Source organism: Microtus oregoni, unplaced genomic scaffold (genome assembly GCF_018167655.1).
Source record: "Microtus oregoni isolate MIOR12 unplaced genomic scaffold, Mior012 000010F_ref0000083, whole genome shotgun sequence".
Lineage (NCBI taxonomy): Eukaryota > Metazoa > Chordata > Mammalia > Rodentia > Cricetidae > Microtus > Microtus oregoni.
In genome coordinates, this window is record NW_024543069.1 from 10,052,428 (window position 1) to 10,065,268 (window position 12,841).

At 37.3% G+C, this 12,841-nt stretch overlaps 1 protein-coding gene across 1 annotated transcript in view; it reads left to right on the forward strand.

Moving 5' to 3' along the window:
- Positions 1 to 8,687, forward strand: part of Si (sucrase-isomaltase) — a 66,067-nt gene extending 57,380 nt beyond the window's left edge. The window contains exons 42-48 of the mRNA XM_041659225.1: positions 999 to 1,089; positions 1,171 to 1,221; positions 1,773 to 1,897; positions 3,192 to 3,280; positions 4,610 to 4,659; positions 4,864 to 5,031; positions 8,214 to 8,687. Of these exons, the coding sequence (XP_041515159.1) occupies positions 999 to 1,089; positions 1,171 to 1,221; positions 1,773 to 1,897; positions 3,192 to 3,280; positions 4,610 to 4,659; positions 4,864 to 5,031; positions 8,214 to 8,282 (643 nt within the window). The 3' untranslated portion in view covers positions 8,283 to 8,687. The remainder of the gene's footprint in view (positions 1 to 998; positions 1,090 to 1,170; positions 1,222 to 1,772; positions 1,898 to 3,191; positions 3,281 to 4,609; positions 4,660 to 4,863; positions 5,032 to 8,213) is intronic.
- The last annotated feature ends 4,154 nt before the right edge of the window (positions 8,688 to 12,841 follow it).

Sequence of the window (12,841 nt, forward strand, 5' to 3'; positions counted from 1 at the left end):
GATTAGTTGTGTGACTTCATTAGCAAGAGAAATGGGAACATTTGCTAGTGTCTATTTCCAAATTTGTAATGTCTTTTTCAATGTTAGAAATCAACTTATATATGCAAGAATCTTTAATGATATAATGACATGGCAGACAATATGAAAAGCTCTAAGATAGGCAATCTCCCCCAGTCCAGTACATTGATATTTTAATCTTCATTATTTGGACTAAGTCTTCCCTACCCAGCAGCATGTCTCCTAGCTTCTAACGTTGTATCTTAGTACTTTAGCTGTTGAAGTGGCCTTTTTAAATCACTGGTCCTCTCTTAATTTTGTTACTTTTGTTTTTAAGTGTATTTACACTTTGGAAAAAGGATTTTACTTTGAATACTTAGAACTCATTATGTCATGTAGACTAGTCTTCATCTCATGGCAATCCTCCTGCCTCAGCTTTCATGTATGGGATTACATATGTAAACCTACAAAGCTTGTCTTAATAAATACCCTTCTTGGGAAGGGGAGAGACAGGGAGGGGGAGCAGAAAAAATGTAGAACTCAATAAAAATCAATGAAAAACCCTTCTTTTAAAATTTAGAAAGAAATTATAAACATCCATATCGTAAAAGTTTTACAAACTTTTGCAGGCTGTTGTCATTTCTGCTTCCAATTTTACTGATCCTTTATTAGGCAAAATGAATATTTAAATACCTGTATTAACTCCCCTATATAAACCCTACATCATAGTTACATGTTTTTTTTAATGTTCAAATACTCCTTAACAATCCTTTTTATTGGAACATTTAGACATGATTTGGTTTTACTCAGAAGTATATACTATTTCACACTGTGTTTCAAACAACAAAGAAGTTCTTTGTTTTACCTATATATGAGCATAGATTTTAGTTGAATCCACAAAAGCCTTTAGAGCAAACTGGCTTTAGAATGAGTATTTTATGGGGTTCAGAAGAGAATAAGTTCCTTGGCTTAATTGAAAACTTTGCGATTCTTTTGTGAAGGTTCTTTGATGATAAGGAAACCTGGGAAATATACAAGCAGTTCCTGTGGGGTCCAGCTTTTATGGTGACTCCTGTCCTTTTACCTGTAAGTGTGACCATGTATTTATTCATAAAATGATTTGATTTGATTTCAAATGATTTCAATGACTTTCTTTTTCAATTCTAGTACGAGACCACTGTGACCGGCTATGTACCTAATGCTCGGTGGTTTGATTACCATACAGTAAGTTTTATAAAAATTCTTAGAAGTTAACTAAACTGAAATATATATTTGAATTATTATATAATAAGCTCTGATTCTGTTTATTTTCCACTAAAAAAATTCAAAGTTAGTAATATGCTGTTAATTATTACTGACAGCAAATTAACATACTATTGAACAATCATTTATTGTACTCTAGTGTTTACACAGGTATTGTTTTGTTTTAGCAGGTAAACACAAAAGTTTATACTATATTACAAACATCTGTTGCTCTTTTGGTTAGAAAATTTGGCCACTATAATTAATAGAGTTTTTCATCTTTGTAACCTTGCAAAATCCGCACATTTCTGCATAGGACATCTTAAAAACAAATAACAATATGAGGATAAAATGTAACCAGGACCTAAGGATACAATTTTTAAAAAAATGATTTCTCTTTTAAAAAAATATCATGTTGTGTTTTGTTAGTTTTTGACTAGAAAACTGTAACCCTTGACTTCATGAATGTGTCTTCTTACATTCTTCATTACTCATTGCTTCATGTCCATCCTTCCCATCCTTCTCCTTACCAGGGGGAAGATATAAAGGTCAGAGGACAAAAACAAACATTTTCAGCTCCTTATGATAAAATAAATCTACATGTCCGAGGAGGTTACATTCTACCTTGCCAAGAACCTGCGCGGACCACATATTACAGGTAAGTGAACTGTTTTTAGAACGATCATTTCATTTTGTAATATATCCCGTTATAAAGTCAGTAGTTAGAAAGAATCTATCCTTTTTCCCTGTGATCCTTCTGCAATAACACAGGAGCTTAATCATAAACAGAAGGCAAGGCAGAAAAAGAGGCTTTTGATGAACTTCAGTTTTCCCTACTCCGTAGTCCCACTGGGATGCCCTAGTGTCATCCTGGTAGGTCATGCAGTTAAATACCCATCCTTAGCTTGGACAAGGACATTCTTTCTCTTTAGTATAATGAGCAGTAATATATGAATAATGACAGTGATTAATAACTTTTCAAGGTCTGACCCTATCTTCCAAAATCACCTACTTAAAAATTTATTTAAAATGTAATCTCAAAAGAAAATTGCTAGTACCTCTAAACATGCAACATGCATAAATGTTGAACACTCATGAAAAGAGGTCTTCTAATGACATATCCCTTTATAAATAAGGCTTTCCTGACTAAATACAAACTAAATCTTCATGACTCCGTGTATGATATGCAGAGGTATTTGCAAACGAATACTTGGTCTTTGGAATGACTGCCTAAAAAAGGTCATTATATCTTTTATTTTTATTTTTTTTTTATTTTTATTTTATTTTTATTTATTTATTTATTAAAGATTTCTGTCTCTTCCCCGCCACCGCCTCCCATCTCCCTCTCCCTCCCCCAATCAAGTATGACATGAAAATAACATCTCATAAACACCTTCTTTCTGAGTTTTTAATTTAATTTATTTTTTATTTTATTTTTTTGTATTTGAGGTAGGGTCTCATATATAGAGAAACCTTGAACTTGAACTTGCTATGCAGCACAGGATAACCTTAATCTTCTGATCCTGCTGTATTTTCCTTCTTGAGTGCTAGGATTTCAGGTGTATCCCACCTTTCCTAGCTTCTGTAAGAATAATATCCACACCCAGGAATTTATGTGTGCTGGGCCAACTGTCTAAGTGAGTCATATTACTAGACCTGGAAACAATATTTTCCTAAGACATTCTAGAATACAAATATGAATTATAGAAAACTAAAAGGAGAGTTTAGAGGTTTCAATGTCTTTGCCATTTTCATAGCCTCTTTATTATAAATACCCCTCCATATTTGATGAACCTGCAAGAACACATCACTATCATCCAGTGTCTTAGTTTTCTCTGTTTAGACATATGTTTTCTTAACTTCCATTCAAGTTCATATTCTTATATGACTATCATATCATAGAATATCCTAGTCTGTAAACATGGGTAGAATTACATCTTTCTTTCTTGTAGTCGACAGAATTACATGAAGCTCATCGTTGCTGCCGACGACAATCACAGAGCACAAGGAACTCTATTTTGGGACGATGGAGATAGTATAGGTGAGGTTCCCATTCCTCAGACGAATGAAGCTGACGGCATGCATGTTCCCTACATTGTTTTTACTGTACTTAAAAGTTGAACACAAAGCTAGACAGATCATTTAAAGTTAAAAGTATATAATTGATTGAAACTATACATACAATTTAAAAAAAATCTTAAAGGCTTATCTCTTACTTTAAAACTTTCTAATCCCTGTATTAAAAAGTAAGTTTAGTGAATTGTATGGGCGGGACTTACCTATAGCTGAAGCTAGCACAGTGCTGTTTACATTGACATGATAAATGAATAAGCCCAAAACACCATATTCTATGTGTATAATTCATGCTCAAAACAGATCTCTGCAAAGCAAGACTGAAATAAGTATAGTCTCTTTACTATGTTACTATTGATTTTTGTTTCACTCTCCATTGACATCAGGCACACATAAAGCTTTTGTTAAGAGTGCATATTCTAAACATTGCGAAGATAAATCAATTTTCAATGTACTTATCTTGAAAACAGGAGAATCTGATTTTTTCCCAAGAACATACCCCTCCTTTTCTCCAATTCATGGTAGTGTGTCCCTGTACTCCTACACTGAATAATTGGAGCCAGCCTGATCTTTTTGTTAAGATGTAAGCAGTGTAGTCTATGTGACAAGTTCTGGGTTAATGGGAGAACCTGTCTCAAAAAAAAAAAAAAATGAGAGATAGAATCATTCACCTCTCACAAATACATGAGCACAAACCATGTATACATGCATATATGTATACACATAAATATATCAAAATATACATGTCTTCAATGTGAATATAAACAAAAATGTTTGCAACCAAATAACAGATTTAGAATCAGAAAAATTAACAAGTTAATTTTCAAAAAAGTAATGACATAAATAAACGGTAATTTTCACATTCTATCATATGTGAGTAGACAAGGAACTGCACTATGCCAGCCCATGTTTCCATCGTATATGTGACTGTCCTTTTCTTTATTCGTCCTTTAAGCCCTCTGTTCTTCTATAAGTACAAGGAAAATAATATCACCTTTTTTAGGTTTCTTCATGTGTTTGTCTTATAGCAGATTGCCTCTTTCTACAATGAGAACAACAGCAAAAATAATGATCATTGTGATAATGACAATACATGTCTCTTACGGTGTTTGTTACTGTACCTAAAATTTGCCACACAGTCTTTTGTAAAAAATAACATTATATATGTTTTGTGTGTTTGACTTTAACTAGAAATGCGTCAGTAGAATATGGCTCCATTGTTAGCTAGAAAGAACAGTAAGAATTTACTATTGTTCTTTGAAAAATAAAATCACTTCATATTTTTCTCTCTACACAGACACTTATGAAAGAGATCTATATACCTTGATAGAATTCAGTCTAAATCACGTACGTAAAACCTTCTATAATCAATTGTACTAAAAATGTGGGGAGTTTTATTTCTATTCATTATATGAAACACATGACTTAATATACTTGAATCAATGGTTTGCTATACAATGAGATTCATGTTGGTTCACAGTTATGTATTTTTCTGGCTATTTACTTGAATTTTTAAATGGAGTCTTTGCTTCTTTGTCTTTGTCTTTCTAGACAACGTTAACAAGCACTGTATTGAAAAATGGGTATAGAAACAAAAATGAGATGAGACTTGGAGACATCTATGTGTGGGGGAAAGGAACAGCCATTGTCTCTGACGTTACTGTGATTTATGATGGAAATACACTAAAACCTTCATTCACTCAAGAAGCAGCCAAAGAGGTGAGTGACATATGGGTGTGCTTGACAGAAGCATGCCTCTGTAAAACATCTGCATGACTCTTCATGGTCATTGCCAGAAGTAAACACAATGACATTTTTTTTTTTATTTTAGTTTTTTTGAGACAGGGTTTCTCTGTAGATTTGAAGCCTGTCCTGGAATTTGCTCTTGTAGACCAGGCTGGCCTTGAACTCACAGAGAACTCCTCTGCCTCCTGAGTGCTGGGATTAAAGGATGAACCACTACTGCCTGGCCAAAATAAAAAAATTAAATGTGGTGTTTGCCACTTATTCAATCTTGTGACACCGTCATATTTATTCTTATGTTATTATCCTCAAGTTAATGGCAGCTATTTTATAATTTTCCTCATATGAAATAAGCAAGATTAATTTAGATTAAAATACCAAATTACTATCATGAGGAACAATTCCTCAAGTACTGTCTTAAATAGAAAGGTTTATTTTTGAGCGTTGCATATGTCTTTCATAAAAAAAAATCTGTGAAGTTCTTTCAAAATAAATGTAACTCTGCTTAGCACCATGCATATTATCATGAGGCAATAGAGACTCTGACACAGACATCTGGAGTCTTGAGTCAGAACAACACCTGTGGTTACAATGCCTTTTTATTTTCCACTATAATTTTAGATCTTTATTCTAAATTTGGCAAATATGTAGAAGTATGTAGTCTCTCAAGTTCCTTCACATCCTAGTTGTATGAATTTGTGACTCAAAGGTGTGGATTTAATTCAAGATATTTATTTAAGAAATTAGTTAACTGTGTTTCCTTTGATTAAATTCATGACTCTAACTGTGAAGAAAACATACTTTTCAAATTTGATATTGTATGAAAAGAGCTAGCAATCAATCAATCACTTGAAGTTCACTTAATTTACAGAGTAATAGGTTGCACAACCTCAATTTTAAGACAGACATTTAAACTTTGCACAATCTTAGGTTTTAGAGGATTTCCCAGACTGTGAAATTTTAATGACACTGTGGCTGTAGCTCCTGTACTTGAGCCTGAATACTCAGTGTTGATAGTGAGGTCTCCTCCGCATACTGGATTTCTGCATCAACTTAGAATTTAGTCTTTCTACTACTTTGACATTAAACTATCCTAAATTTCTTTAAATTATGTCAGCATGGGGAGCAGTTTGGAGTATTTGATGCCCTTCCTTGGTAAAAGTTGATAATTTAGTCCCTCAAACATATTTTGTTTGTAAAAATTGTACTCGCTTATAAAATTCCTAGTCAAGATGATACTACTTTATTAATTCTTTGGACAGAGGTATAAAACCAAGAAACAGTTTCCATGCCAAAACAAAATGTTTCTCCACGGTCCAGATTTTAATGGTCATTAATTACAGTTTAAAATAAATTGTGTTGTGTTGCCTATTTTTAGTTAGATTGATTTTAAAAAGATGACTTTTTAAATATTTTCCTGGGTTTTATTTAGCAATGGTAAATAAATCTCATATTTTGATACAAAAATGAAGGACATAATGACAGCTGAACAGGATCAGATGAGGGATTCTAACATGTGGCATTTCAAGTTCATTTGGGACAGTTAAACCATTTAAAAGCATACTCTTTTTGGGTCTGGGATTGGACTGGAGAGGGAGGGGGAAAGGAGTGGTGGGAGGGGGAGAAGGGTGGGAGGAGGGGGAGAAGGGTGGGAGGAGGGGGAGGGAAATGGGAGGCTGGGAGGAGGTGGAAACTTGTTTTTTTTTTCTCCTTTTCTCAATAAAAAAAAAAGAGTTTGGCAAAAAAAAGCATACTCTTTCTCTTTTTTTATTTATTTATTATGTATATAATATTCTGTCTACATGTATGCCTGCAGGCCAGAAGAGGGCAGCAGACCTCATTACAGATGGTTGTGAGCCACCATGTGGTTGCTGGGGATTGGACTCAGGACTTTGGGAAGAGCAGGCAATGCTCTTAACCTCTGAGCCATCTCTCCAGCCCAAAGCATACTTTTTCAAAAGAAGTTTGCTTCATTAATTACAATTCCTTGAAATTATAAGTTTAAATGCTAAGAAAATTACTTCAATAATTTAAAAAAATATATTAATTTAAAATAGCAGCTACCGGGCTGGAGAGATGGCTCAGCGGTTAAGAGCACTGCCTGCTCTTCCAAAGGTCCCGAGTTCAATTCCTAGCAACCACATGGTGGCTCACAACCATCTGTAATGAGGTCTGGTGCCCTCTTCTGGCCTGCAGGCATACACACAAACTGAATATTGTATACATAATAAGTAAATAAACATTTTTTGCCGGGCGTTGGTGGCGCACGCCTTTAATCCCAGCACTTGGGAGGCAGAGGCAGGCGGATCTCTGTGAGTTCGAGACCAGCCTGGTCTACAAGAGTTAGTTCCAGGACAGGCTCCAAAACCACAGAGAAACCCTGTCTTGAAAAAACCAAAAAAAAAAAAAAAAAAAGCAGCTACCAACAATTCCTTGTAAGTCTATGTCAATAACTACCATGCATGAATTAATATGTACACCAAAATCACATATGTCAGTTATCCATTACCAAATAGTCAGACCTGAAAAAATACATATGAGTGACATTATACAGACTGTGAAAATTTCATTTAGTTATTTAGGAATATTTTGTAAGTAACAACAACTAAAGAAAACAAAGGCCATGAATTTGAAAAAAGGATGATATCATCAACTAGACAGACCCCAGAATCACCTAAAAAAGAGTCTCTATGAGATATTGTCTATATTAGGCTGGCCTGTAGGCATGTCCGTAGAGTTAGTCCTGATCATGTTTATGATGTGGGAAGACACAGTACGCTATTCCATCCCGAGGCTCTGTCTTAGACTGTATGAGGACAAAGTGAGTTGATCCCTAGAAAGAATTCATGTAGCTAGTATTGCTAGTATTTACTGTGAATGGGATGTCACTTGCTCTTTTAAGTGGCCAACTTAAAAGTTCCATTTTGACTTCCTGGCTATGATGAACCCTAAACTGTGCTGTGAATTAAAACACCCCTGCCCTGTGAGAACCACACACACAAAAAATATTATGTATGAATGCCATCATCAACCAAGGAAAAACTGTAACTCTTAACTTACAGATACCCTGAGATGGAAATAGTGTTTGTTTTAAAAAATGACAGGAAAAATAAAATTGTAATTAAACAATTAATTGTGATTTCACTTTCTGTTTTTAGATACTGATAATTAACATGAGACAGATGAGTGTGTTCCTTGATGAACCAATAATTGTCAGCTGGTCATGAAGATTACCATCAGTTTGAGTTCCTGAGGAGTTCCGGATATCAGAGTCATAGTTCAACTTCAAACACCTCTCTCTTTTTGAATTCTTACATATTTAAAAACAGAATTTTAGTAGTCATTATTTCAATATTTCTGTATTGTGTACATCAAAAGAAGTGCTAACCTATTCTATTAATGTGACCTGAATGCCACTGCTTTGCAGGTTTAAAAGGATTTGAATAATAATATTTATGTTTTAAGCAACAACTAAACCTGTAAACTTGTATGCATGTAACTAGGATATGATTAAAGAAAGTAATTTTTAAACAAACAATTTCTGTAATATAAATTTTATATGATATATTTAATTACACTGATGACTTATTTAACAAATCACAATATTTAATTTTGTATAATGCATATTTCATTCCAAAACAGAAAATAAAGGTATATAAATACATTAAGATGTGGTTTCTTTCCCTTTATTTTTCTAAGAAAGTCTCTCATTCATTTTGGGATACTGAGTTAATATAGCTTTGTGTTTTAACCAAGAACATCAAGTTTTCACAGTTCTTGGGTACCAGTAGATCATTCTGTGTACAGAATCATCTTACAATGACAGAGAGTTTGAGAAAGGAAGCATCTTCTCGACCTCTTCTTTAGTGGGCATTAGCAATTTTATGAGAGCTCCATCCTTATAACCTACTCATGAATCCTACTCCCAAAGGATCCATGTCTAAATGTCATCACATTGATGTTTGGACTACAGCAATGTTGAAACTCCTGTGTTTAATAAAAAATTCTTTTCTTTGTTTAGTTTCACTTTGGGGGCAAGGGAAAAAATAGTGTTGTCTATTCTTAGGCATTCGGGCTGTAGGGCTCTCATTTTAAAAATAGATTTCCATGTTGTCTTTGAGTTTTTAGATTTTAATATAGCTACAGTAATCAGCATCAAGACTGGAATTGAAAGGATAGAAACTTAAGTTAGTGGAACAGAATACAAAAATATCGCAGAAATCTGGAAATAGTGAATAGGCAACCTGGATGAAGATTTGCTTTTCAGTTAAAAAAGAACCCACAACTGAAATTATGAAGTGTTTTACCTAACATGTTACCTCAGCAATCATTATTCCTTAGGAACAGACTCAAGGAATGTAAGATGTTTTAAAACCTTTTCAAACTTTTAAGGCTATTTCTTTTTTTTATTGTGAATAGTTTCTTTTCTCAAAGAACATACCCAAATTATAGTTTTCCTTCCCCACATAATTATAGTTACGTCTCCTAGCTCCTTCCCATACCTCTTCCTTCCAGATCCACTCCTGTTCTGTCTCTCATTAGAAAAGAACAGGCTTCTAAGAGAACATACTAAACATAGCAACATCAAATGTAATAACATGAAGCAAAAACTATCATATTGAAGTTGGATGTGATAACTTAGAGGGAGGAAGAGTCTCAAGAGTAGGCAGAGGAGACAGAGACCTACTTATTTTCAAAGTTAGGAGTCATTTAAAAATAATTAGCTAATAGCTATAGTATAATTGCAGAAGACCTGGTGCGGACCCATGTAGACCCTGTGCTTGCTACTTCAGTCTCTGTGAGTTCATATGTGGTTTTCTTAGTTGGTTCAGAGTCCCTTGTTCTCCTGGTATCCACCATTCTCTCTTGTTCTTACAACCTGCCTCCTATTCTGTTGGATTCTCCGTGTTCTTAGGGTAGAGATTTGATGCAGATCTCAAATTTAGCCTTTCTCTTCACGTAATGTCTGGTTTTGGCTGTGGGTCTCTACAGTTAGTCTCATCTGCTGCCAGAGGAAGCTTTCTGATAATGAATGGATAAGGAATTGATGAATAAGGCAGAAAATAATTAGGAATCATTTCGTTGATTATTCTTATTTTTGGACCAGTAGTGTTGAGTTTTTACCATAGGTCTCTGAGCTATCTAGTCTTAGGTTCTTGGTTGCACAAGCAGTACCAGGTATAGATTCCTTCTCCTGGGATGGGCCTTAAGTCAAATCAGACAGTGGGTGGCTAATCTCACCAGCTCTGTGCCACCATTGCCTGAGCATATTTTGCAGACGAGTATTTTGTGGATCAAAGGTTCTGTGCTTGGATTGGTGTCCATATTTCTCTTTAGCTAGCCTATAGAGAGGACCTTCCCATACCAAAGAGACTATAATGTTGGGGTTTTTATACAATTAACCTAAAATCTTACATAAACTCTTTAGCTGAAATTTGAAAGTTATTGTCATTATCTGATACTTATAGATAAGTAAATTCTAAAAACTTGAAACCAAGTTCATCTTTGAAAGAGACATGCCATGTCTCCGATTAGAGATATGTAAATTCAATTCAGACATTACATATTATTCTCTTTTCGAAAGATTTACTTTAACTTTTAAATACTATATCATATTGCTTTAAAATTTGCAAATGAAATATTTACACACACATTCCCCATACAAAATTAAATATAATGTTTCATTATGTCTACGTGTGATTATGTGCATGTGAGTGCAGGTGCCTGCAGAGGCTAGAAGAGGAGATCACAAGTTAAGAAAAATATTTACCTCTAGCCCCTCTTCAGGGTCTAGGAAATCAACCTGGCATCTTTCTCCTAGCAGAGACCTGCAAGCACCAGGCTCCGGAATCAGTTAGCATTTTCCTTTGTTAGTCAACAATCACAGACCCTCATTATTTACTTTTCAGCTAGGGAAGTCTCTGGACCTGAATTCCAGCAGACCTGAGTATCCTGACATCCTTCCCTCCCCCCTGACACCCTTCTCTTCCCCCCTTTGCCCGTTTGCTATATAACAGCTTCTGAGGAAATAATAAACGAGACGGTGTTACAGATTAATAAGAAATGGTCACTGCAAGGGTTTACTTAGCTTATTTCTAACTGTTATACAATATTATGAGGCTATCGTTTCCTCTCTAATAAGTGTTGTTCCCTTGCGAGACCACAACTCCCAGCATCCCTCTGGACTCCAGCGCACGCGGAACACATTTCCCAGAAGCCTTTGCATTCCCCGTTAAAAGCAAGGACCGTCACGAGTTCGCCCCTTCTCTTCCCGCCTTCCCTACCGTGTCTGCATGCCCCCCCTACCTGTTTGTTGCCCCTCCTCCATTAAAAGTGTACCCACGTGGGACCGCCGCGTGTCTGTGTCTTTTCCTCGCGTAACCGTCTCTGCCGTCTAACCCGCAGAAATTAAGAACAATATTTGGTGCCGTCCTTGACTCGGTGACCTCTTCATCCCGGCGCCCGAGGCTTTTGCCTCTGGGTTTCACCTGCACAAGGTCTAAACGAACCGACCGCCTGCATTCATCTCCACCTGTTTGCCACAGCCATTCTCCACCGCCTCATCCTGATCCGTGAGTTAACCTGAGTTGGCTTCCTTCCCCCCGGGGCGTTCAAAGACTGTCCGGCTGGCTTTCTTTGCGCATCCTGGACTAGGTCGCCAACCTCCCTCCCCCGGCTTTTTGCCCTTGGCCGAAGCCTGCCTTAGTCCGCGCGCCCGGGAGTTCGGTGCTCCGGGCTTCTTCCTCTTTTTTTCTAACCTTTCCTGTCTTCTTTCCGGCCCGCTCTGCTGTGGTGCCTTTGGGCCGTACGCAGGCCCTGAAAAGCTTAATTGTCTCCTCCCAGCCGGGGCTTTTTCTCCCCCATATGGTAGCTGGGTTCGGGCCAGTTAAGCGTTAGCACGCCCCAAAAACACTCCGACGCCTGTGGTTTTGGCCTGCCGTGTTCGTGGTACCTTTTGGGGACCTTTTTTGCGGGTGGGCTGCGCTTCGACTATGGGCTCTAAGCATTCAAAACCAATCCCTCCATCCTCCCTGCTCGGGCAGCTTCTGGAAGCTCTTGAGCCTCACGCCCTCATCCCCTCCATAAAACTATCCAAGTTAACACGGCTTAGTTCCAAAACTTGGCCTAAGTACAATTTACAAGGTTCTATCTGCTGGCCTTCCCAGGGGTCATTTGACCCTGACACTCTGCGGGAGCTGGCCAATTTCTGTCACCGGTCAGCTAAATGGAAGGAATTAATGTACGTGATGGCCTTCTTTTATATGGCTCTAAAGACTGACCCATCCACCTCGTCGCACTGTTCACCTGCTCACATGTTTTTGGCCCTACCCTCCCTCCAGGAACCCTCAGCTCCCGCCATGGGCCCCTCCGCTCCGACCATGGACCCCGCTGACGACCCCCCACCTCCCCGACCTCGTGGGACCACTCCTTCCCGTCCTGCCCAATCGGGGGCCACCTCCCCTATCCCCCCTCCTTCAAAGGTTTCTTTTAGGTACAAAAAGGAGTCGCTTACACCTTCCCCCCAAGCCTCTAAACGCTTCATTCCTAGGTCTCCAGGAGTTCCGCGTAAACATCCTTCTGGGTCGCCTTCCCGTTCCTCTGAATCCCCCAAAAAAATCTCATTCCCCCCCCCCCCCGTCTCATATATCCCAGCCTTTCCGATCCAGCTTCACCTAACTTCTCTCGCAGCAGGACTCGACTACGAAGACAATTCACAATTTCTTCCTGTCACAGGAGGCACAGGCTGTCCAAATCAACTTCGTATTCTTCCAGCTCACCTCCCCGC